Source organism: Myotis nattereri (genome assembly GCF_964212035.1).
Source record: "Myotis nattereri genome assembly, chromosome: 3".
Taxonomy (NCBI): domain Eukaryota; kingdom Metazoa; phylum Chordata; class Mammalia; order Chiroptera; family Vespertilionidae; genus Myotis; species Myotis nattereri.
The window spans coordinates 190,948,691-190,974,262 of NC_138077.1; the positions used below are offsets into that span (position 1 = coordinate 190,948,691).

Here is a 25,572-nt window from a genome sequence, read left to right on the forward strand (position 1 = left end):
AGGAGATTGCTCGGTTAAACTAGACGGAACTGAGGCCAGTTATGTATTGTGCATGATTTGGGCCCTGAGACACATTACCCTCAGGGCAAAGCTAACGGTGGACTTGAAAGTCTGTGGCAGAGGGGAAGGAAGGGCCAGACAAAGTAGTGCAGCCATTCCAAGGCTCCAGTCCATCCCTTTGGGTGGTGGCAATAGATGCAACCAGAAGTGACCCCTGAGAGCCCTCTCCCCCTTTTGGGGAGACCCTAGCACTTTGTCACAATTACACGCTGATATGCATGCGTATTCGGGCAACAGGTCTTCAGCTGTCTTGTATTAACATACAGGAAAGGCTTTGGAAACCAATGGTAATGACCGAGAACCCAGGAAAGAACCACGGCCTTAAGACTACAGAGTCATCTGTTTTCCCTGACATTTATGTCCCTTTCAGGTGTAGGTAGGACCCAGGACAATGGCTGCTGCTGGGGATTTGCAGATGGAGGATGTGAATGTGGGAAGAGACGTGGAAGAAGAGCTGGAGGAAGAGAAGAAAATGAGAGAGGATGGGGAAGGTAAAGATCCCTTCAAGAATAAGAAGGTCCACAAGATGGTCTCAGAATGGATGCTTCCTGAACATGCCCGAAGTAGATACTTGGAGAGAGCTAACTGCCTCCCGCCTCCTGTGTTCATCATCTCCGTCAGCCTGGCTGAGGTAAAATGTTGGGCGGTGGGCACTTGTGCAAGTACCCGTGGGGGGCTGCGGACAGACTGGGGGTTTAGATGAGACATCGATCAGAGACTAGGAAGCATGCAAGAAGAGAGTGAGGTGGTGGCACGTATAGCACACACGGAACACAACCTCTCCCTCTCCACATCCCCCTTCCCGGGCTTTTCCTATGTTCCCAGTCACTTTCAGCCAAGCATTGACTTTTATTTTTCAAACAAGGCCCTGCCCAGCAGTAACTACAATTTCAGGGGCTTCATTTCATTTTCGTTGGTGGAGGAAGTAGGATACGACCACCGTTAAATGGTCAGATACACGGCAGGAAAATTTAAATCCTGTCATCTTTTGAGCACATGGTATGAAGTGGCCAACTGGAGAGCTAACCCTTGGAAACAAAGGGGGTGCCCGTGGGCTTTAATGGGGCCTCCGTGGAAGGTGTGGTTAACATTCATGTCTGCCCTCCCTGACAGCTGGCAGTGTTTATTTACTATGCTGTGTGGAAGCCTCAGAAACAGTGGATCACCTTGGACACGGGCATCTTGGAGAGTCCGTTTATCTACAATCCTAAGAAGCGGGAGGAGGCCTGGAGGTTTATCTCGTACATGCTGGTACATGCTGGGTAAGGAATGATAGTTAGTCACTGCTGTTGGAGGTGGCTAAAAGTCACTGTGACCCCTACCATTTGTTCAGAGCTTTATTACTGACTAGAGGCCCGGTGCACGGAATTCGTGAACTGGGGTGGGGGGGTTCTCAGCCTGGCCTGTGCCCTCTCCCAGTCCGGGACCCGCCGGGGATCGGGCCTAAGCCAGCAATTGGACATCCCTTTCGCAGTCCAGGACCCCTCGCTCCTTACCGCCTGCCTGCTTGCTGCTCCTTACCACTCGGCTCGCTGTTCCTTAGCGCTTCCGCGGAGGCAGGAGAGACTCCCGCCACTGCCCGGCTTCTGGCTGAGAGTGTTGCTCCCCATGTGGAAGCACACTGACCACCAAGGGGCAGCTCTTGTATTGAGCATCTGCCCCCTGGTGGTCAGTATGCATCATAGCGACCGGTCGTTCCATTCCGCTGGGTTGATTTGCATATTAGGGTTTTATTATATAGGATAAGGCACTTTCATGTCCATAATCTTGCATGATTATCACAGCACCCCTAGGAGGCAGGTGTTACTCCCACTGTTTTATGTTTGAGGCAGAGGGTAGAGGTGAGGGTCACTTGCTCCTTGTCACACAGCTAAGTTGTAGAGCTATGAAGGATCTCAACCCATTAGTGCTAAGTGCAGGTCCATTGTATTTCATATTACATTATAACTGCCTAATATTGGTATGTATATAGGAATATTAATGAGAAGAGATCAAATCATTACCAAACCAAAAGTATGTTCCCCTGGTTGTTTGGTGTTGTTGAATGTTCCCTTTAGGATATGAAGCATCACTCCCACCTTTGCTGCCCCACTACACGCTTAAAAAAAGAATTCATGAACACTGATGAATGTATAATACTGTTATCCACCTGGAATAATATAAGCCACAGGAGCTGCAGTGCCTGGCTTTTAGTTTTGCTTATAGTTTCTTTTTTTTCCCTCTTTTTAAAATATATTTTATTGATTTTTTTAAAAAAAAATATATTTTATTGATTTTTTACAGAGAGGAAGGGAGAGAGATAGAGAGTTAGAAACATTGATGAGAGAGAAACATTGATCATCCGCCTCCTGCACACTCCCTACTGGGGATGTGCCTGCAACCAAGGTACATGCCCTTGACCAGAATCGAACCTGGGACCCTTCAGTCCACAGGCTGACACACTATCCACTGAGCCAAACCGGTTAGAGCTATAGTTTCTTTTTTAAAAAATTCTTGCCGAAACCGGTTTGGCTCAGTGGATGTGTCGGCTTGTGGACTGAAAGGTCCCAGGTTCGATTCCGGTCAGGGGCATGTACCTGGGTTGCGGGCACATCCCCAATAGGAGATGTGCAGGAGGCAGCTGATCGATGTTTCTCTCTCATCGATGTTTCTAACTCTCTATCTCTCTCCCTTCCTCTCTGTAAAAAATCAATAAAATATATTTAAAAAAATTCTTTATTATTGAAAGTATTACATATGTCCTCTTTTCCCCCCGTTGTCCTCTCCCAGCCTGCCCAGCCCCCCAGCCCCGGCCTTCACCCCTCCTCTCTCATTGTCTGTGTCCATTGGTTATGCCTACATGCATACAAGGTCTTTGGTTGATCTCTTCCCCACAAGTCTCCCTCCGGCCCACCATCCCGCTTATAGTTTATTAAGTGCTAATAGCCTTCTATGACCCCACTCAGAATCCACAATTCACCATGTCCACTGCAGACAATGAACAGCGTGCTCTTGGCCCCACCTCTCTGGTGGCCCCACCTCTCTGGTGGGGTTGCAGGTGAGGCCGACTTTGTCTAAGAGACCTACATAGCCCTGAACCTTGAAGGAAGACTCTGGCCTTTGGCCAAATAGGCATCCATGGCAGGACACAGGGCTCAGAGACTTGACAAGTCAGGGACAGAATCATCAACTGCTCAGTTTTTGTGGACACTTCCACACTTTGGCTTTTCATTTAACAAGTATGTTCTGGGCATATGTGGCTTCTGCACTCAATGACTTTAAAATGACAAGGAAGTAGTTAACTGATAACGCAAGGCAGTGTAGAATTATAGTATATAGAAGTTACTTAATCTCTTTGCATCTCAGTTTCCACATCGGTAAAACGGGGTAACAGTACCTACCTCATAAGTTTGCTGTGATTTAATCAGACAATGGTTATAACATAATTTTTATAGTGCCTGACACATACTAACCACTCAAAAAGAATTTACAAGGCTGTGTAGGACATGTCACATATGGGGTTGCATAGGTGCTTTTATATGTAAGTAACAAAAATAACCCAACAGGGACTTCAATAAGTAGAGGCCAATATTTTCCCATATAAAAAGCCCAGAGGTTGGTGGTTGGTTCATCAGTTTAATGAAGCCAAGACACTAGGTCCTGTGCTGGCACCTCTGCTTTTTCCTTGGCCTTTCCCTCATGGTTGCAAGTTGACTGGTGTTGTCTGCATTCAAAGCGGGAAGGGGGAAGAGGCAATACCAGGTACTGGTGAAATCATCCCTTTTGTCAAGACAGAAGCGCTCTTAAGTCTCCTGGCTGTGCTGCTTTTACTTGCATCTCACTGGCCAGAGCTATGTGTCCCTACCTAAGAGGGGTTGGGAAAGGCAACCATAGCTCTCCCAGCCTCAGCAGAGGAGGTAGAGAAGGGAGAGGGAATGAGTGTTGGGTAAGCTACAGTAATATAAACGGAAAGAGGGAAAGATCAGAATGGGGATGGTTTCATACGTAACATGGGTGCTAGTTGGGCCTTGAAGGTGGATAAAATTTGGAATAAAAAATTAATATTTCGTCCTAGCTGGTTTGGCTCAGTGGATAGAGCATCGACCTGCGGACCAAAGGGTCCTGGGTTCGATTCCGGCCAAGGGCACATACCTTGGTTGCAGGCTCCTCCCCAGCCCAGGCTCTGGTCAGGGCTCGTGCAGGAGGCAACCAATTGCTTCTCTCACATAGATGTTTCTCTCTGTCTTTCCCTCTCCCACTCTCTAAAAATAAATGGAAAAATATTTTTGGGTGAGGATTAAAAAAAATTAATATTTCTACTTTGGGAATATGACAGGATCCCATCTTTCTGCCACTTCTTCTCTTGATGTTGAGCAGAAGAAAGAATACTTGGGGTAATTCATTGGGGTCTCTGTGCTATTAGTCATCTTATCTTCTAGCTGTTGCCAGAGGACAGGATGGTATGGCTTTCTTTGACCTTGTTCAGATTCACAAAGTGCATATACTTCCAAATCTCCTTTATGTCTGAGGTCTCGTAAGACTAGTGTAACTGCTATCGCTAGACAATTCTGTGCTGAGTTATGTTACCTCTCATATGTCTTTGAAGATGGCTTGGACAGTGATGGTTGTGGCTGGGTGTGCTTGTGGCCATAAAGGTAGGTTTTCTGTTCTGCTAGATATGCCCAGAGAACCTCTTCAATGGTCTAATGGATTTTTGTTAAGTAAATTATAATGTAGAACACAGTCCCTAAAACTAATGCAAAAGTTGTTGGACTTTGTGGAAGATCCAATATATATATATATATATATATATATATATATATATATATATATATATATTTTACTTTTTGCTTTAATCTGAAATCTTAAAAAAAAAAAGAAAGGCATTGTGCTACATAGCAACTAAATTGACTAAATTGGTGAGTACGCTAATGTGGGAATTTATCAAATTACATTCAGAGATTATCCAGAAATGCTTGTGGGGTTTGACAAGCAAAATGATATGAAATGCACTTAAAAATATTTTTACCTATTTAAAAACTATAAAACACATGTACTCTAATGTGTTCAGCCAAATTGTGGTACATGGGAGATACCAACTTTAGCTAGGTAAACTTTTCCCCCCTATTCTGGTTAGCTTTTATTTTTATTGATTTTAGAGAGGAAGGGAGAGGGAGAGAGTGATAGAAACATCAATGATGAGAGAGAATCATTGATTGCTGCCTCCTACATGTCCCCTACTGGGGATCGATCTTGCAGCCCAGGCATGTGCCCTTGACTGAAATCGAACCGGGGACCCTTCAGTCTGAAGGCTGGCGTTCTATTCACTGAGCCAAACCAGCTAGGGTCTCGTTAGCTTAAAAAAAACAAACCTTTTTAATGTAGACCTGGGAATGAAGTTCCTTTTGCCAGCTCTGTTTTATTAAAGAATATACTGAGATTGTAAGACACAATGCTTAAAAAACTACTGAAATTTAAACTCAATATGAATGAATTAGGATTTCCTCCATACTGTACAAGTGAAACAAAATCAAGTTCATGTTCTTTAGGCCAGCCTTATTGCTCTCTGATTTTATCAGTAATTGTTATAATAAAACAGACCTTGTAAAATAAAAGTATACTTCTAAAATGCCCCTTTATCTGCTAAAAAAAATAGAATTTGGAATTTGAGTTAAGCAAGTCCTTAACTGGAAACACCACCTCAATGCCTATTAATCTCCCAAGGAAGTAACTGCCTGTCTCAGACATAATGTTTGACAAATGTGTTTGTCTCTGCAGAGTTCAGCACATCTTGGGGAATCTTATTATGCAGCTCGCTTTGGGTATTCCCTTGGAAATGGTCCACAAAGGCCTCCGAGTGGGGCTGGTGTACCTGGCAGGAGTGATTGCAGGTTAGTGTTCTCAGGGCAACAAGAAATCAACACCTCCGGACTCTCAGGAGGTTATAAACAAAATAAAGGTAATCAACTGTGATAATGGACTTTTTAATTAAGATGTATTCTCCTCCTAATAAGTGGTAGGAAACCTAATAGCATTGGCGATAAGTCAATTAGAGATAGTAGAGATAAGATAATCACATAGAAATGTCATTGTGAGTGCCCTGAGGTATCGCACAGACGGGGTTTTGCACATTTGGAAACTTTGAGTAGATTGGTGCCCAGGTGCCTACACTGGGTAAAGGCCTACAGCCAGATCATGAAGGCCTTATGTGCTCCTGTAAAGATTTTGGGAAGTAACATGATCAAATTTGCATTCGAGAAAGATAACTTCAAGAGAATGTAGAGAATAGTTAAAGGGGTCTAAAGACTGAGTTGGTACTCGCAGCATACAGCAGCGACTTCTAAAATTGTGTGTGTGCCCAAGATGATTCATTATGGTGTGGGCAGAAAATACTAGAACTCCCATTCATCCATTAATTAGTTGTTGGAAACATTAAAAAAAATAAACTTTTCATCTTGAGATAATTATAGATTTATGCTTTAGTGTAAAAAATAAAAACCTAGAGGTCCATGTACCATTTAACCAGCTACCCCCAATGGTAACAGCTTGCAAAACTATAGTACAGTACCATCATCAGGATATCCACACTGATAGAGTTGAGGTACAAAACATTTCCAATACCATAAGCAATACTCTCTTCCCTCCCACTTGACACTCTCCTTTATCCCTGGCAACCACAAATCTATTCTCTATTTCTACAGAGGTGGGCAAAAGTAGGTTTACAACTGTAATACAAATAAATAGTCTATATATATAAAGGCCCAGCAATTGGAATGGTGGAATGACCAGAATGACTGGTGGCTATGACATGCACTGTAGCAGCCAACCAGCCTGATCTGGGCCCCGATTGGCTCCTCGCCCCCCAGGCTGGCCTGGCCCTGATAGGTCCCCAGCACCCCAATTGGGGTTGGAGCTGGCTGCCAACCACCTGTGGCCCCTCCCCCTGGTCAGCCCCGCGCCCGATTGGCCCCTACCATGCAGATTGGGGGTGAGGCCGGCCGGCCAACTGCCCACAGCCCCTCCTCCCCACTGGCCTGGCTCAATGGGCTCCCATCGGGGTGGGCCTGTCAGACCCCACCTGTGCACGAATTCGTGCACTGGGCCTCTAGTATAAGTAACAAATAAAAATACAAGAATAAACTATTTCATGTACTCAAAACTAAACCTACTTTTGCCCACCTCTGTATAATTTTCTCACTTCAAGAATGTTACATAAATGGAATAATATGGTAGCCTTTTGGGATTGGCCTTCTTCACTCAGCATAATTCTCTGGAGATTCATGTAGGTTGTTGCATGTATTAATAGTTCATTCATTTTTATTGCTGAATAGTAGTCTACCACCCACCCTTCAGTCACTGGATGATATCTGGGTTATTTTTAGTTTTTGACCATTACAAATAAAGCTGCTATACACGTTTGTGTACATAAGCACAGAGTTTTGTGAAACATGAGTTTTCATTTCTCTAAGATAAATGTCCAAGAGCACAGATGCTGGGTTGCATGGCAGTTGCATATTTAGTTTTGTAAAAACCAGCCAACATGTTTTCCAGAATGGCTATTCCCTTTTATATTTCTCCCGGAATTGTATAAGTGATTCAGTTTTCTACATTCTTCCATGCACTCAGTGTTGTTACTATTTTTTATTTTGGTTGTGCTCATAAGACCATAGTGTTATCTCTTCATAGTCTTAATTAGTATTTCTCTAGTGGCTAACGATGCTGAACATCTTTTCATATACTTATTTGCCATTTGTATCTCCTCTTTAGTGAAATTGTCTGTTCATGTCTTTTGCCCATTTTCTAATTAGATTTTTTTTCCTGTTGAAATTTTAGAGTTCTTTACATATTCTAGATCCTAGTCCTTTATTGAATATGTAGTTTACAGGTATTTTCCCTCAGTTTGTAGCTTGTCTTTTCATTGTCTTAACATAAGGAGTTTTCACCGTGCGAAAGTTTTCAATTTTGATGAAGTCCAATTTATCAGTTTTTTTTGGTTTATGAATTGTTCTTTTGGTGTTAAGTCTAAGAACTCTTTACTGAGCCCTAGGTCTTGAATGTTTTCTCCTATGTTATCTTCTAAAGTTATAGTTTTATGTTTTACATTTAAATATGTGATCTATTTGAGTTCGTTAATTTTTATATAAATTTTGAGGTTTAGATTGAGGTCCTTTCTGTTTATTTGCATATGGATATACAATTACTCCAGAACAATCTGTTGAAAAGATTCTTCCTTTATTGAATTGCTTTTGCACCTTTGTCAAAAATCAGTTGGCTGTAGTTGTGTGTGACTGTTTCTGGGTCCTCATTTTGTACCACTGATCAATGTGTCCATCCCTCCATATAGTCAATACCACTGCTGCTATAGATTATAAGTCTTGAAATCAGAGTGATTCCTCTCATTTTATTCTCATTTTAAAAATTAGTTTATGCATTTTACTTTTACAAAAAGACGGGTATCTAATTTGCTGACTTTTTGTCCCCCCTGTGATAATAAAAGGCTTATAGTAGTAAGCTAACAGATGTTGAAAAAACAAACACCAAACTTGTCCCTTTGATGATATTAATATCATTTTTCTCCTAAGGAATAAGAATGTAACTGCTTTTCCAAAAATAGTTGTGCTATGAAAGGGCATTTTGAAAACCGGTCATTGGAAATCACTTGATATTTATGCGATTTTGCTTCTGAAAATGATGCAACCACCCTTACAAGTTCACATTTAAAAAGCTAGGAAACAATTTCCTAATCTGTTTTAACATTTTTCAGTGAAGAGTTTTAGTGCATTTTAAACTTACTTACTGAAACACTTTACTAGTTTGCAAGAACTAATGACTGGCATTAGGGAAGGTGGGAATTAATAGCCAAAATTACAACAAAATTTTTGCATAACTGAAGCTCAGCCAGTGATGTAATTCTTCCATTTTAAATTACACGTCATTTAAAAAATGTTATATTTTGGCTATGACAGTGATTAAGAGAAAATTTCTATAGAAAAATATCTGAATTTGGAAGTATATGTACCCCCCTTATTCACAGGGAAAATGTTCCAAGATCCCCAGTGGGTGCCTCACATAGCGGATAGTGCCAAACCCTATTTGTACTGTTTTTTTTCTATACACACACACCTATGATAAACTTTAATTTATACATTAGGCGCAGTAAGAGATTAACAACAGTAACTAATAATGAAATAGAACAACTATAACAATGTTCTGTAATAAGAGTTATGAGAATGTGGTCTCTTTCAAAATATATTGTACTGTATGTACAGTGTGGATACACTGGACAAAGGCATGATTCACATCCTGGGCTGGATGGAGCAGAATGGCATGAGATTTCATCATGTTATCCAGAATGGCACTCAATTTAAAACTTAAGAACTGTTTATTTCTGGAATTTTCCATTTAACATTTTTGAACTGTGGGTAACTGAAACTGTGGAGAGTGAAACCATGGATAAGGGGGGGACTACTGTATCTGTATTTCTGTGTCATGATATTTAACCAGGATTTTAAAAAATAGCGAAGCTTATTTAATAACTTCATTGAAACATTTTTTAAAAATTAAAGACATTTTAGCCCTGGCCGGTTTGGCTCAGTGGATAGAGCGTCTGCCTGGGAACTGGAGGGTCCCAGGTTCGATTCCGGTCAGGGGCACATGCCTGGGTTGTGGGCTCGATCCCCAGTGAAAACTTGCCGGAGGCAGCCAATCCATGATTCTCTCTCAACATGGATGTTTCTGTCTCTCTCTCTCTCTTCCTTCCTCTCTGAAATCAATAAAAATATATTTTAAAAAAATTAAAGACATTTTAAATATATATATATATATATATATTTATTGATTTCAGAAAGGAAGGGAAAGGGATAGAGAAATAGAAACATCAATGATGAGAGAGAATCATTGATCTGTTCCCTCCTGCCCCACACTGGGGATTGAACCCACAACCCGGGCATGTGCCCTGGCTGGGAATTGAACTGGGACCTCCTGGTTCATAGGTTGATGCTCAACCACTGAGCCATGCCAGTTGGGCTAATGAAATTTTTTAGAGCAGTTTTAGGTTCACAGCAAAATTGAGGAAGGTACAAAGATTTCCCAAACACCCTGTCCCCTATACACATGCATAGCTTCCTCCATTATCAACATTTCCCAACAGAGTGGTACATCCTATATAATAAAAGCCTAATAGGCTAAGTGTCTGGTCAACCAATCAGCCATTCAACCAATCAAAGTGTAATATTCTAATGATATGCTCAACTGCTTGCTATGACATACACTGACCACCAGGGGGAAGATAGTTGACTGGTCGACCAGTGGAACAGTCACTATGCTGTGTATTGATCACTAGGGGCAGATGCTCCGACTGGTAGGTTAGCTTGCTGCTGGGGTCTGGCCGATTGGGACTGAGCAAGAAGGGTTGGACACACCCTGGAGCCTGCCCATGGTCCCTTCCCGGCTGGCCAACCTCCCTTGTCTCTCCCCGGCCCTGACTGTGCACCAGTGGCCTCCCTTGGCCTGGCCTGCACCCTCTCGCAATCTGGGACTCCTTGAGGGATGTCAGAGAGCCGGTTTTGGCCCGATCCTGCAGGCCAGGCCGAGGGACGCCACTGCATGAATTCGTGCACTGGGCCTCTAGTTCCTTATAATTGATGAACTTACATTGACAGAACATAATCACCCAAGTCCATAAAATTAGACTTCACTCTTGGTGTGGTCCATTCTGTGGTTTTGGACAAATGTTGACATGTATCCATTCCAGTATTGCACAGAGTATTTTCACTGCCCTAAAATCTGTGCTCTACCTATTCATCCTTTCCCCCACCCACAACGCCTGGCAACCAATGATTTGTTTACTGTCTTTCCCGTCTCCATAGTGTTGCCTCATAAGAATGTCATATAGTTGGAATCATACAGTATGTGGCCTTTCATATTGGCTTCCTTCACTTAGTAACATGTATGTAAGTTTCCCCATGTCTTTACATGGCTCGATAAGCTTTTTAAATACCATTAATGAAGTAAAAATAATTTCAAAATATTATGTAATTAATATGTCACATCCTTTAAAATTCGATTTTTGTGTTTTAAAAAACCATGTAAGTGCTTGGCTAGCATGGCTCAGTGACTGAACATTGGCCTATAAACCAGGAGGTCACAGTTCGATTCCCGGTCAGGACGCATGCCCGGGTTGTGGGCTTGATCCCCAGTGTGGGGCATACAGAAGGCAGACGATCAATGACTCTCTCTCATTGTTGATGTTTCTATCTCTGTTTCCCTCTCTCTTCCTCTCTGAAATCAATAAAAATATATTTTAAAAAACCATATTAGTGTAGTCATACATATACATGTAATTTATAAATAAGTAAAACATACCCATATTGCACTGGGTGATTGTATTAGTTTCTCAGGGCTGTCATTACAAAGTACCACAAATGGTGGCTTAAAACAGAACTGCAGTGTCACAGTCCTGGAGGTAGAAGTCTGACATCAAGGTGTGAACAGGGCCATGCTCCCTGCTCTGATATCTGTCGAAGAGAATCCGTCCTTGCCTCTCTCTAGCTCAGTGGTTCTCAACCTTCCTAATGCCGCGACCCTTTAATACAGTTCTTCATGTTGTGGTGACCCCCAACCATAAAATTATTTTCATTGCTACTTCATAACTGTAATTTTGCTACTGTTATGAATCGTAATATAAATATCTGATATGCAGTATGTATTTTCAGTTACAAATTGAACATAATTAAAGCATAGTGATTAATCACAAAAACAATATGTAATTATATATGTGTTTTCCGATGGTCTTAGGCAACCCCTGTGAAAGGGTCGTTCGACCCCCAAAAGGGTCATGACCCACAGGTTGAGAACCGCTGCTCTAGCTTCTGGTGGTGGCCATTGGTCCTTGGCATTCCTTGTCTTGTGGCTGCAGCACTTGAATCTCTGCCTCCGTTGTCAGGTGGTTTTCTTCCTTCATGTGTCCCTGTCCCTTCTTATAAAGACACAGTCATATTGGTTTAGGGGTCCACTCTACTCCAATATGACCTCATTGTAACTAATCACATCTGCAAAAATTGTATTTCTTTTTTTGTTTGTTAATCCTCACCTGAGGATATTTTTTCCATTGAAATTTTTAAAAATATATTTTTATTGATTTCAGAGAGAAAGGGATAGAGAGAAAAAAACATCAATGATGAGAGAGAATCATTGATTGGCTGCCTCCTGCACGCCCAGTAGGATCAAGCCCGCAACCCAGGCATGTGCCCTTGACTGGAATCGAACCCGGGACCCTTCAGTCTGCAGACTGAGACTCTATCCACTGAGCCAAACCGGTTAGGACTCCATTGAGTTTTTTAGGGAGAGTGGAAGAGAGAGGGAAAGATAGAAACATCAATGTGAGAGAAACAACCAGGGCCGGGCCAGGGCGGAGTCTGCAACCAAGGCACATACCCTTGACAGGAATGGGACCCAGGGCCCTTTGATCTGCAGGCGGACGCTCTGCCCACTGAGCCAAAAAGGCTAGGGTGTATCGTATTTCTAAATAAGGTCACATTCTGAGGTGCTGAGGGTTAGGACTTCCACATACCTTTGCGGGGGACACAATCTGACCCATGACAATGCTTGAAATTTTTTTTTTTACCAATCAAAACTTTGCCAGCCTCCTGGAGTAGTGGGAATGGAGAGCAGGAAGCAGTCATGAGATAGACTGCTTACTGACACCTCCTCATCCTACTTCCCTCCTACTTGGGTGGATCCTGTTCTTCCACCTTCTACTTCTGTTCCTGAGTACACCTTTTTCCTGACCTTTTGTGACGTCAGGCCCTGCCTGGCTCCAGCATCTACACTCCCCTTTTCCCTATAGTTTGATTTCAACCTGTGGAATTAGCTCTGCCCTAGTTGCAAAGAGAGAAAACGTGAATAACCTGTTCAGATTCTTGCCTATTTTTGCAACAGCTTCTTGGCAGGTATTTCTTGACTGTTCTGGTCTATCTTTCACACTGCTGCCTGGGTCACCTTCCTCAAACACAGCTTAGGTCATATTATGCCCCTCCTAGACCATTTCCAGCGGCCAAAAGAAAGTTGAAATGTCCAAGATTGCTCTTCATTACCCTCCACTGCCTGGGCCCACTGCCTTTTTTTTTCTTTTTCTTTTTGATAAAGAATGAACTTCTTTACTAATATTAAAAAAATAAATTAAACGTGAAGAGTTTAGAGGAAGACTTGATATGTTTTTTTAATCTTTTTTTGAGGTTGATTGACATACAAAAATTAGTACATATTTAATGTATAAAACTGGAAGAATTTGGAGATAAGTATACACCCATGAAAATATCACCACATCTATGCCATAAACATATCCATCAACTCCAAAATTCCCTCCTGCCCATTGTCTTTTTTGCCTTGCCTACTTTGCACTACAGCCCAGGGTCTTCTCCCCACTCCCCTCCCCCCCCCCCCAATTTGACTGATCATCAGAATCACCTGGAGAGAATCAACTGAAGCTATCCAGATCCCCACCCAAAGCTACTGAGTCAGAATCTCTGGGGATATGGCCCTGGGATCTGTGTTTTTGTTTTTCTGTTCAGTGATGTATAACTGACATATAACAACTTGCACACATATTTTTGGCATACTGTAAAAGCACTATTTAAAGACTTCTATTTCTGATTCTTCATTGCTATTATGGAGAAATATAGTTGATTTTTTATATTTTGATCTCGTATTCTCCAACCTTGATAAATTCACTTATTATTTCTAGTAGTTAGTTTAACAGTTAAACAGCCAATTATTTTCTAAAGAGATTTAAATAAGAAAAAAACTTGTATGTTTTCCCATGTTTCTATCATTTCCAGTGTTCTTCATTCCTTTGGGTAACCCCGTGTTTCCACCTGTATCTTTTTCCTTCTGCTTAAAGATTGCCTTTAGCATTTCATGTAGTACGGGTCTGCTCGTCATCCGTTCTTTCAGTCTCTGTATAACTGAAAAAATTTTCACTTTGCCTTAATTTTGAAGTATATAAGGTATCTCCAAAATGTATACACATGCTTTTATTTTTAAAATATATTTTTATTGATTTCAGAGAGTAAGGGAAAAGGAGAGATAGAATCATTGATATGCTGCCTCCTGCACACCCCCTACTGGGGATTGAGCCCGTAACCCAGACATGTGCCCTAACCAGAATTGAACCCTGACCTTCTGGTTCATAGGCCCATGCTCAATCACTGAGCCACACATACATTTTTTGATAGCTCAATTGATTTTTTTGTTCTTTTCAGATTTAAACCATTGGAATTAATAATCATTCAAAGTGTGTATACATTTTTTTGGGACACCCTAAATTTTTACTAAGTATAGAATTCTAGCTTGGCAGTATTTTTCTTTCAGTACTTTAACCCTTTTCGGTCCAACGTCGAGGCTGACTCGACAGACCAGGCGCTAGTAGCAGGTCCAACGTCGAGGCTGAGGTCGACACCGCAAACCGGTTCAACATTCAATCCCGTCAATTAATTTGGACCAGACTGTTTGAATTCCAAAAATAAAATTGGACCGCAAAAGGTTAAAGATGTTACCCTACTGTTTTCTCATTTGCATTGTTTCCAATGAGAAATCAATTATCATCCTTATCTTTGTTCCTCAGTATGAAACATGTCTTTGTACCCTGGCTGTTTTTAAGATTTTCACTGGTTTTGAGCCATGTAATTTTTTTTTTTTTTAAAGATAATCATCTTTTTAAAAAAAAATATATATTTTATTGATTTTTTACAGAGAGAAAGGGAGAGGAATAGAGAGTTAGAAACATCAATGAAAGAGAAACATTGATCAGCTGCCTCCTGCATAACTCCCACTGGGGATGTGCCCGCAACCAAGGTACATGCCCTTGACTGGAATCGAACCTGGGACCTTTCAGTCCGCAGGCCGGTGCTCTATCCACTGAGCCAAACCAGGCAGGGTGAGCCATGTAATTTTGTCGTGCCTTGGTGTGGTTTTCTTCATGTTTCTTGTACTTTGGGTTTTTTAATCTTTTTGGATCTCATAATTTATATATTTCATAAAACTCTGGAAAATGTGGCCATAATTTCTTCAAATAATTTTTATGTACCTGCCTTCTCTCTTCTCTTTTGAGGACTTCAATTACGCATTTATTAGGCTGCTTGAAATTGACCCATAGCTCATTGATATTGTATGTATTTTTAAAAATATTTGTCTCACCCAGCCAGTGTTGCTAGGTGGTTAAGCACCGACCCATGAACCAAGAGGTCATGGGTTTGATTCCCAGTCAGGGCACATGCCCAGGTTTCAGGCTCAATCCCCAGTAGGGGGTGTGTGGGAGGCAGTTCATTGATGTTTCCCTCATCGAAGTTTCTACCTCTTTATCCCTCTCCCTTCCTCTGTAAAATCAATAAAAACATATATATTAAAAAAAAATTGTGCGAGCCAGTTTGGCTCAGTGGATAGAACATTGACCCACAGACTGAAGTGTCCCAGGTTCAATTTCTGGGCACATACCTTGGTTGCAGGCTTGGTCCCTGACCCTGGTTAGGGTATGTGCAGGAGACAACCAATCGATGTGTCTCTTTCACATCAATATTTCCCTCTCTGTCACTCCCCCTCCCTTCCACTCTCAATAAAAATGAATGGAAAAATATCCTTGGGTGAGGATTAACAAAAAAATATGTTTCTCTGAGTGTTTCATTTTGGATAGTTTTATTGCCATGTCTTCATGTTCACTAATCTTTTCTTCTGGAATGTCTGATCTGCCAATAATCTCAACAAGTTTATTTTTTCATCTTAAACATTATAGTTTTCATCTTTAAAAGTTTGATTTGAGTCTGTTTATATTTTATATGTCCCTACTTAACATATAGAATACAGTTGTAATAATTATTTATTGCCCTCAACTGCTAATACCTGTGTCAATTTGGGTAGGTTTTATATTTTTCTCCTTATTATGCGCCACATTTTCCTGCTTTCCAATCTTTGTTTGGATGCTATACATTTTACTTTTGGATGGTGGATATTATTGTATCCCTATAAATAGTCCTTAGATTTGTTCTGGAACTCAGTTACTTAGAAGCAGTTTGATCCTTTCTGATAAAATTTGCTAGGTAAAATTATGTTTCCGAGTCATGTTTAGTGCTAATTATTCCCCACTCCTGGTACAGGACCCTCCTATGTTCTTGATTCAATGCCCCACGAACTATGACGTTTTCTAGTTTGGAAAGTTACTTAGCCTCTCTGGTGAGCAAGAGGTACTCTTTCCTCTATTCCTTTCTGATGATTCTTTTCTTGGTTTGGATCATTTCTTCACATACTCCTCTCTGGAGTTCTCTCTCCATGCAGGTCTCTCCTCTCTGGTGCTCTGTCTTTTGAACTCTAGGTCTTCCTGGACTCCAAACTCTACTTCATCAACTTCAAGTTTACTGGGATCGACTCGGTTTTCCCCTCCATGAACAGCAGCCCGTCATTTCTCTTCAGGCAGTAAGCTGGGCAATCAGACAACTCATCTCATTTATTTTGCATCTCTCAGGGTCCACTGTTCTTTGCTATCTGATATCCAGTACTTTGAAGACCATTATTTCATATATTCTGCTCAGTGCTTTTAGCTATTTCAAGTGGAAGGGTAAATCCTAACGTTGGGACTTCATCATGGGCAGAAGTGGACATCTGTATATGTATTTTAAAAATAAATTTCTTATATGATTACGATGCAACCACCATAGCCCTACCTATAAGTTGAGAACCTTTGCTTTAAACCCATTGAACTACTTATCATTGGTCTTTAGTCATCCGTATACCTTTGTTTCTATGTCTTTGCTTTTCCAGATCCCTACATTCTGAATACCTTCTCCTTCACTTTTCCTGTCCAAATTTTAAAGATTCTTCAGTGATTAATAAAAAACCCCCTATCTCTTCAGAGTAGCACGGCCTACACCTCTTTGTTGAGAAAGTCGTTCCTTACTAGGTGCTTCCATAGCAAATTTATTTCATTAAAAAAAAATCATCCCCTGCCCAGTGACTTGGTTGGTTGGAGCATTGTCTCGTACACAAAAAGGTTGCGGGTTCAATTCCTGGTCAGGGCACATACCTAGGTTGTGGGTTCACTCCCAGATTGGGACATGTATGGGAGGCAACCAATTGATGTTTTTCTCTCTCTCTTTCAAATCAATAAACATATCCTTGGGTGAAAATTAAAAAAAAAGTTGTTATATTCTGCATTTTATGATTGTTTGCTCATCCATTTGTAAGATTGCTAAGGTCATGCACTTTGTATTTCTTGTACAAAGTAGGTTTAAACTATATCCTAAGGAATGAAGGAGAGCCTCAAAAGCAAGAGACCAAATAATAAAACTAAGTAGTATAGAGAGATTATCTTAGAGTTTGCGTTGTCTTTTTTGTAGTTGTTGTTCAGGCGATCTAAGATTAGGTTAGCAAATAGATTTCATCTTACTTGGTGAATCTGATGGAATGGTATGTTGAGGAGGATCTGGAGGCCACATCTTGATTCCATGAGAAAGCTAGCCATTAGATAATAAAGTGTTTGGCATGTCTCAGGTATTTTGGTAGTGTGGGTTAAACATGTAAAATGTTTTGAAATAATAACAAGTATATAATACATTTCAGGCAGTGTTCTAAGCATGATGCACATTTCAGCTCATTTACTTGCTCTGACATCTTATTGATATCCCCATTTTCTAAGTAGGAAATCTAAGGCACATAGAGGTTAAGAAACTTGCTCAAGTCACCCAGCTGGTAATTCTGGCCCCAGAGTCTGTGCTTTATCATTGCTATACTGTCTTCATATTGAACATTCATTCAATGTTTCAGAAAAATTGAGGTGGTTAGCCCACAAAGCTATACTTTTATAGTATGGAAGGGACAAAGTGAAAACGTTGTTTGTTAAATGGCCCAAACTTCCCAAACTTTTACCTTAGATTAGAAAGATTTATCTTTCGTGATTCTTATAGTCATGATTCTTTGTGTTTTATTTCTTTAGGATCCCTTGCCAGCTCCATCTTTGACCCACTCAAATATCTTGTGGGTGCTTCCGGAGGAGTCTACGCTCTGATGGGAGGCTATTTTATGAATGTTCTGGTGGTAAGAACTTTGGGAATGGAACCTATGGACTTTTAAAAAAACAAACAAAAAGCATAGTATTTGGTATAGGAATCTTCATTTACCAATATTTACTGAGCACTCATCTTCCTTATGACCACCATTTTTTTCTTTCATATTTTATCTTATTTTCCCCCTGATATCAAAAGTAATGAATACTAAATAAAACTTTAAATGAAAAACAGAAAGTCAAAATCCCCAATATAGTTTGTTAACAGTTTAATATACTACATTCTTTCAGATCTTCTTTTACCTGTATTCAAAATCCTACTAATTAATAAACCCACCTCAATCTTTTCAAGTGTTCCACAGCACCCTCTATAGCTGTATCCTGACTTATTTAATTTTTCATTGAAAACAATGTGGGGTGATTGCAGCTTCTCACATTTACATATAGTACTATAAAGAATGTTCTTTTACATTTATCTTTTTGCATTTTTGTGATTTTTTTTTTGTAGGATAATTCCCTAGAAGTGGATTTCAATGCCAAATCGTCCTCCAAAGTTTGCATGCTATTTTACATTTCCATGATATAGCATGTGAGAATGTCAAGCACTTTTTAAAACAGGCTAAAATCCTGTCTAGTTCTTAACCCTTTAACCATGTAGGTATACTTTAAAATATAAAGTATTTCTATTTTATTTATACTTATTTATATATTTGTACTTTAAAAATACTGTAGGACAGGGTGGGTAACCTTTTTTCTGCCAAGAGCTATTTGGATATTTATAACATCATTTGTGGGCCAGACAAAATTATCAACTTAAAAATTAGCCTGCTCTATTTGGTCAAACATTTAATTAGCTCACCCCTAATGCCTTGGCAGGGCCAGACCAAATGATTTCACAGGTCTAAAATGGCCTGCGGGCCACACGTTCCCCACCCTTGCTGTAAGAGGAAAAATATGAAACAATTATAAAACTGTTCAAAAAATAGAAGTCATTTAGAAAAATGTTTTTCAAACTTTGGATTTAAATCCAAAGTTGTTGTGAACTCAGCTCAAGGGTTGTGAAAAATTAAGCAAAAAGCGAAAAATGAAAACTAATTTCAGTAATAAGTACTGTTTGATTTATGTGTGTACTGGGTTGTTGTTATAAATTATTTCTTACTTTAAGTCATGGTCACAACAGTTTGAAAATAATTTACTTAGAATAAACACAGCTATTCCAGCATCTTTACTCCTTGGGAAGAGAGTGAATAACTTGAAAGGGAATGGAGATATCTCTCAATAAATTAAAGTGGCAATGTCTTTCTGACTTTGTTCTGTAGTAACACATGAGGTTACTGCAAGCTAGACCGAGATGCATTGTTTCTGACTAGCATTTAATTTTTTTTTTAAGTTATCCAAAAAAATAAGGTAGTATTCAAATTTTAGTACTTTCCTAACTCCTACTTGGAAAGAGGATCAAGAAATATCAAATGAATGTAAACCGAAAAATTTGGAAATATTTCATCCTACTTAGTTTGACAGCATCTGTATCTATCGATCTATCTATTTCATGTTAAATGTCGATTTTATATTACTTATACTTAGATAATTTCCTGATAATAAAATTGTGTCTAGTTTATATTGTGGAGTTAAATTTCATGTTTCAATTTTGTTCTTCAAAGCACACCAAAGTTGTACTTCCCAAATATATTCTTTGTTTTGCAAATATTTGACATAATTTATTCTAAATGAAGAAGAAGATAAAGAGGGAGTACAGTTGAGGTTTCATTTGCCAATAGAGAGCTTATCTTAATTATTATTTATCTCTTTGCAAGAATTTTCGAGAAATGATTCCTGCCTTGGGAATTTTCAGACTACTGATCATCATCATTATAAGTAAGTTTGTTTTGTGAACACTTCACTCCTTCAGTTTTCTCGGTTCATCCTTCAGAAGGTTAACCTAGTCCGTGGTCAGCAAACCGCGGCTCGTGAGCCACATGCGGCTCTTTGGCCCCTTCAGTGTGGCTCTTCCACAAAATACCAGGTGCGGGCACGCACGTACAGTGCGATTGAAACTTGATGGCCCATGCACAGAAGTCGGTATTTTGTGGAAGAGCCGGTATTTTGTGGAAGAGCCACACTGAAGGGGCCAAAGAGCCGCATGTGGCTCGTGAGCTGTGATTTGCCGAGCCGCAGTTTGCTGACCACTGAGATGCACAATGGACAGGGTTGGCTTAAAACCTTTCACTACAGAAGTTATAGGCCTGTGGCATGACTACCCACAGTGACCTGCCCAGTTAGGAATTTATGGTCAGCTCACCCTGTAGGTTACTTTCCATAGAACCTTTCTTTTAAATCCACAAAAACAATAGCAAAGGCGGGGCCAGTTATATTGTGTTTCCAGGGCTGATCCAGATAAAGCTGTGTCTGCTCGTAGGCGTGGGGAGAAGGGCAGATGCTGGGGTCAGACTGTGGGTTCAGACTTGAGGGCCAAGGCAGAGGTGACACTTGATAAGGCCTAAGGTTTTTGCTGTCCACGTGGTAAGAAAAAATGATTCTGCTAATTGGTACTGAGCTCAGTGATCCGCACTGTGGAAACAGGGACAACCACCTTTGAGGAAAGAGACTAAATAGAAACAGTTTAACTGTAAAAAAATAGGTTTCATCCTGAGAGAGAATAAGTGACTTATTTATAGTCTATACCATACTCGACGTAATTATTTTTTCCTCCAGGAGAAAGCCAAGAGATGAGGGACAGTTGTCAGCACGGACGGGAGAGCTGTGCAGGGAGGGAGCGAGGAGAGTTGCTTTGGGAGCCGAGGTGCCACCCGAGTGGAATCACACCAAGAACCGAGGGACAGTCCTTTGACTGAAAAACGTTGTTACACAAGTTACCTGCGTCCTCAGTCTGCTTCTTTTGTATAATTATAAGTGACTTTTATAAAATAAGCCCCAAACCTTTAATGGGGAAATAATTTTTATACTCTTCTTGAATTCTCTTCAGTGTTGGAGTAAAAACCCTTTCCTCATGCACAGTGTTTCTCCAAAGATAGTTTAGTAAGAGTATATCATTCTTGAGGTAACTTGATAAAGCCACTGAATGATGTACTTTTATGTCCCACAATAGAGGTAGGACAGGCCAATGTTAACCTTCCCCACACATTTCTTTTTTATTGATTTTAGAGAGAGAGGAAGGGAGAGGGATAGAAACATTGATGTGAGAGTGAAACATTGATCGGCTGCCTCCTGCATGCCCCCTACTGGGGATCGAGCCCACAACCCAGGCATGTGCCCTGACCGGCACATGGTTCATGGGTTGGTGCTCAACCACTGGGCCACACAGGTCGGGCACATCATTTCTAAACATTCTTTGGCCTGGTTTACCTTATTAAAAATTAGAAAAGTTACAATACATACCAGACTCTTATAAGTACATTTTAATTTTAAACACATTTCCTTGGGAAAATGTATATATTTATATTTTAATGATAAAAATTATTTTAAAAAATTGATTTGAGAGAGAGAAACACCAATTTATTGTTCAACTTATTTATGTATTCATTGGCTGATTCTTTATACATATATATTTTATTGATTTCAGAGAGGAAGGGAGAGGGAGAGAGAGAGAGAGAAACATCAATGATGAGAATCACTGATTGGCTGCCTCCTACATGCCCCCTACTGGGGATCGAGCCAGCAGCCTGGGCATGTGCCCTTGACCGGAATCAAACCCAGGACCCTTCAGTCCGCAGGCTGATGCTCTATCCACTGAGCCAAACTGGCTAGGGCTCATTGGTTGATTCTTGTATGTGCCCTGACTGAGGATCAAACCTGCAAGCGTGGTGTATCGGGATGATGGTCTAACAAACTGAGCTACCTGGCCAAGGCTAAACATTATTCTTCATTGTGGAGGAGAATTGGCCTTGAGCACCTTCCTTCACCAAGCATTATTTGTTGGGTGTGTTTCCTGACAAAGCTAGTGAGCTTCCCTCTGGAAAACCTCAAGAAAAATCTCACATTTTCATTGTTTTTTAAAAAAAAGGTCGGTAGAAAGGCAACCTTCTTAAAATGAGTGCTAAATTTTTAGTGAGGATAATGATTCGGTTTGGAATGAGGAAGACTGGAGGAAGCAAGGATTTATTGGGAAAACATGTCTCAGTTTAGAGACTGCAGCAACTTAGAAGCAAACTCCCCCAGAAAGCAGAAAGGGCCGGAGGGAGATGGGTGGAGGGGCAAGATGAAAGGGAAATGGAATGGAGACACTGACATGCTAAGGGTAGGAGGCCTCCTCCTACCCTGGAAGACTAAACCAGAGGAACTGTTTCCAAGAAGTCAGCTCTCTTCTTTGGCAGGGTTTTTCCTATACTTTCCCAGTCCCATCTCTATTGGCTCAGGAAATGCGAATGATTGAAAATACCACACAGCCACCTTTATCCAGACCTTCCTGGACCTCAATCCCTGTCCGGTGACTTTAACATCAACACAGTAGGGTCCTGAAGCTCTTTCCCCGAAGGCAAGGACTGGGTCTTTCCATCCCTAAGGATACAATGGCTCACTAAGTGGAGCACGGGGGAATTAGGGGATGGGTGTCAAATATGGCAGCTGCCTGAGATGTTTCCCAAGTGCTGCACATGTAGGGTGGGAGTCCTAGGCCAAGAAACTGGGGAGTCTCCTTTTGTAGCACAGATCTGACTTATTGGAAGGATGTCTTAAGTTTTGGCTCTCATTGTTCCATTGGAGGATGTGCACTCAATCCCTATCTTGGCCCATCTTCAGTAATTAGGGGTAATTAGTGTGGTAGGTGAGAGTGGAGTCACACCGCTTAAAGTTCAAATCCTGGCCCTGCTTCTGAGCTGTGTTAAGTACTTGGGCAAGTACTTAACCTCGGTGCCTTGGTTTCTTTATGCATAAAATGCCACCATCATTCCTCGCTGGTCTTCCTGCTCCTGTCCTCGCTCCATAGGGTCTATTCCCTATATAACTGTCAGAATGAGCTTTTACAAACATAAGATAGATCATGTCACTCTTGTGTTCAAAAGCTTTCAAAGGCTTCCTATCCCTCGGAATAAAAGTCAAAGTCCTTACACGGCCCCTACATGGACTGGCCCCTGCTCATCACTTATCGCTTTATCCCTAACGGTAGTCCAGAATCCCCTGGAGGTCTTGTTAAAACACAGACTGGGAGCCTCACCTTCCGTCTCTGGTTCAATAAGGCTGGGGTGGGCCTGAGAATTTTAATTCCTAATGAGCTTCCAGATGCTGCCGCTCCTGCTGCTTTTGGGAGGGGCTGAAGGGGGGGAGAACCACACTTTAAAAAACACTGACAGAGCCAGATCAACTGCTTTAGTATTCCTCAAGCCCACCAGGCACATCCCTACCTTAGGGACTTCGCGTTTGATCTTCTCTCTGCCTGGCTCTCATTTCCAACATGGCTCACACCCTTATCTCCATCAAATACATGCTCAGCGAGATCCTCCCTGACCTATTAAAAGTCACACCCCACTCCCAGCTTTCCCAATTCTCCCCCCCTCCCCCGTTGTGTTTCTCCACAGCACTTAGCACCACTTGACACACTGTATGCTTTCCTTGTTTGTCTGTTTGCCTCCCTCAGCTCCATCAGACAGGGCTATGTGATCTAGTCTTGACTTCCCTTTTCTCTTCCTCTTCCCTCCCCTTGTATTTAGAAGCCCCTTCCTTAAAACCTAAAACCTTTTATTAGAAGTCTGCTCACTCCAGCATGTCCACCACCTAGAAAGTGCCTGGCACATAGAAGATAACAAATACTTGTTGGATGAATAAATCTGCAAAATGGGATAATGATAGAACTGACTTTGTAGGGTCATTGTGAGGACTGATACAAGGTTAATCATGTAAAGCACCTGGCATGGAATAAGTCTTAATAAATGTCAGCTGCTACCACTATTAGGGGGAAACCAAAGCACTCGGTGTACCATTGGAGACCTTGGAGCTTCATCAGCTTGTCTTTCCTTCTAGTTGCGTTGGATATGGGATTTGCTCTCTACAGAAGGTTCTTTGTCCCTGCAAATGGGTCGCCGGTGAGTTTGACTTATTGTTATTATTTTTTATAAAATATATTTTTATTGATTTTGGAGTGGGAGAGAGAGATAGAAACATCAATGATGAGAGGGAATCATTGATTGGCTGTTTGCTGCACGCCCCCTACTGGGGATCGAGCCTGCAACCCGGGCCTGTGCCCTGACTGGGAACCAAACTGTGAACTCCTGGTTCATAGGCCAATTCTCAACCACTGAGCCACACCAGCCGGGAAGGTTCTGAGTTTTAAATCTGACATTTCATTTATGTGCGATCAGATTATGCTCCTATAAAGATCCTTCATGCAACTCAACTCTGTTCTCTTGGTTGGCTCTCTAGAACCATCCAAAATGGGATGATGGTCAAGTAGACGGAGAAACAGTTACTCTGCCTTGTGCACTCAGAGAGTGAAATGACACTTCTTAGCTTTGCATACAGAACATCTCCTCTCTGTGTCTCTTGCCTGAGCTCCTTGTTCTTCAGACTTTTAAGAGTCTTATGTGACTGGGATGGTCTTTATTGTTTAGTAAGAGAGATGTAACTGAATTATGTAATTAGCATTGTTTCACTTATTTCCATTTTCCTCCTTTTCTCCCAAGGTGTCTTTTGCAGCTCACATTGCAGGTGGATTTGCTGGAATGTCCATAGGTTACACCGTGTTTAGCTGCTTTGATAAGACACTGCTGAAAGATCCACGGTTTTGGATATCAATTGCAGCTTATTTAGCTTGCGTCTTATTTGCCGTGCTTTTCAACATTTTCCTATCTCCAGCAAACTGACCTGCCCTAATAGAAGCCAATTAATAAAAAGAGCCATCTGGGGAAAAACTGGAGAACTCTACGAAGAAACAGAGAAGCCCCAGCAAATTTTCAAAGAAGGAAAAACACCAGTGAAGTGATCAGTTGCAAGGACTTCCAACAAAAGGGTTTAGGTTTTAAGGAAGGGGCTTCTAAATACAAGGGGAGGGAAGAGGAAGAGAAAAGGGAAGTGAGGACTAGAAATTTGGTCTTTCCCAGGCATATGGTGTGCATGCATGTATCCTCTAAAAGAGACTTGTTCTTCGAGGATGTATTATAGAGATGGCTTGCTAGAACCAAGAACACTGTACTATGCTGATAATAAAAACTTTTCATACCTGTGCCAGACTACTCATAGTCATTTTCAATCACTGTTCCAGCAGACAGATCACTGAGGTGCTTTATATACATTATTGCTAACCTTTTTAAGAACCCCAAAAGGTGGAATTACTCTGCACCCTGGAGAGGAGGACACGGAAACTCTTTTAAAAAAATCAAGTAACTTGTCTAAGAGGGAGCACAGTTTACAGATTGGTAATGACTTGAAAGCCCATACTCTTCTCCCCTACTGGTCTAACAATGCCATATCCCCCAAATACTGAAGGTTGAGTATCGTGGGAGTATGGGAATAAACATTTCTGTGGGTGCACCAGG

The 25,572-nt window shown here is 41.1% G+C and overlaps 1 protein-coding gene across 1 annotated transcript; it reads left to right on the plus strand.

Moving 5' to 3' along the window:
• Window positions 1-436: 436 nt before the first annotated feature.
• RHBDL2 (rhomboid like 2) lies at window positions 437-25,261 on the plus strand. The gene is made up of 7 exons (XM_081085886.1): window positions 437-691; window positions 1,174-1,322; window positions 5,818-5,930; window positions 18,020-18,120; window positions 19,903-19,963; window positions 24,062-24,123; window positions 24,721-25,261. Exons 1-7 carry the CDS (start codon window positions 452-454, stop codon window positions 24,898-24,900), a joined length of 906 nt encoding a protein of 301 aa, XP_080942012.1. The 5' UTR covers window positions 437-451; the 3' UTR covers window positions 24,901-25,261.
• The last annotated feature ends 311 nt before the right edge of the window (window positions 25,262-25,572 follow it).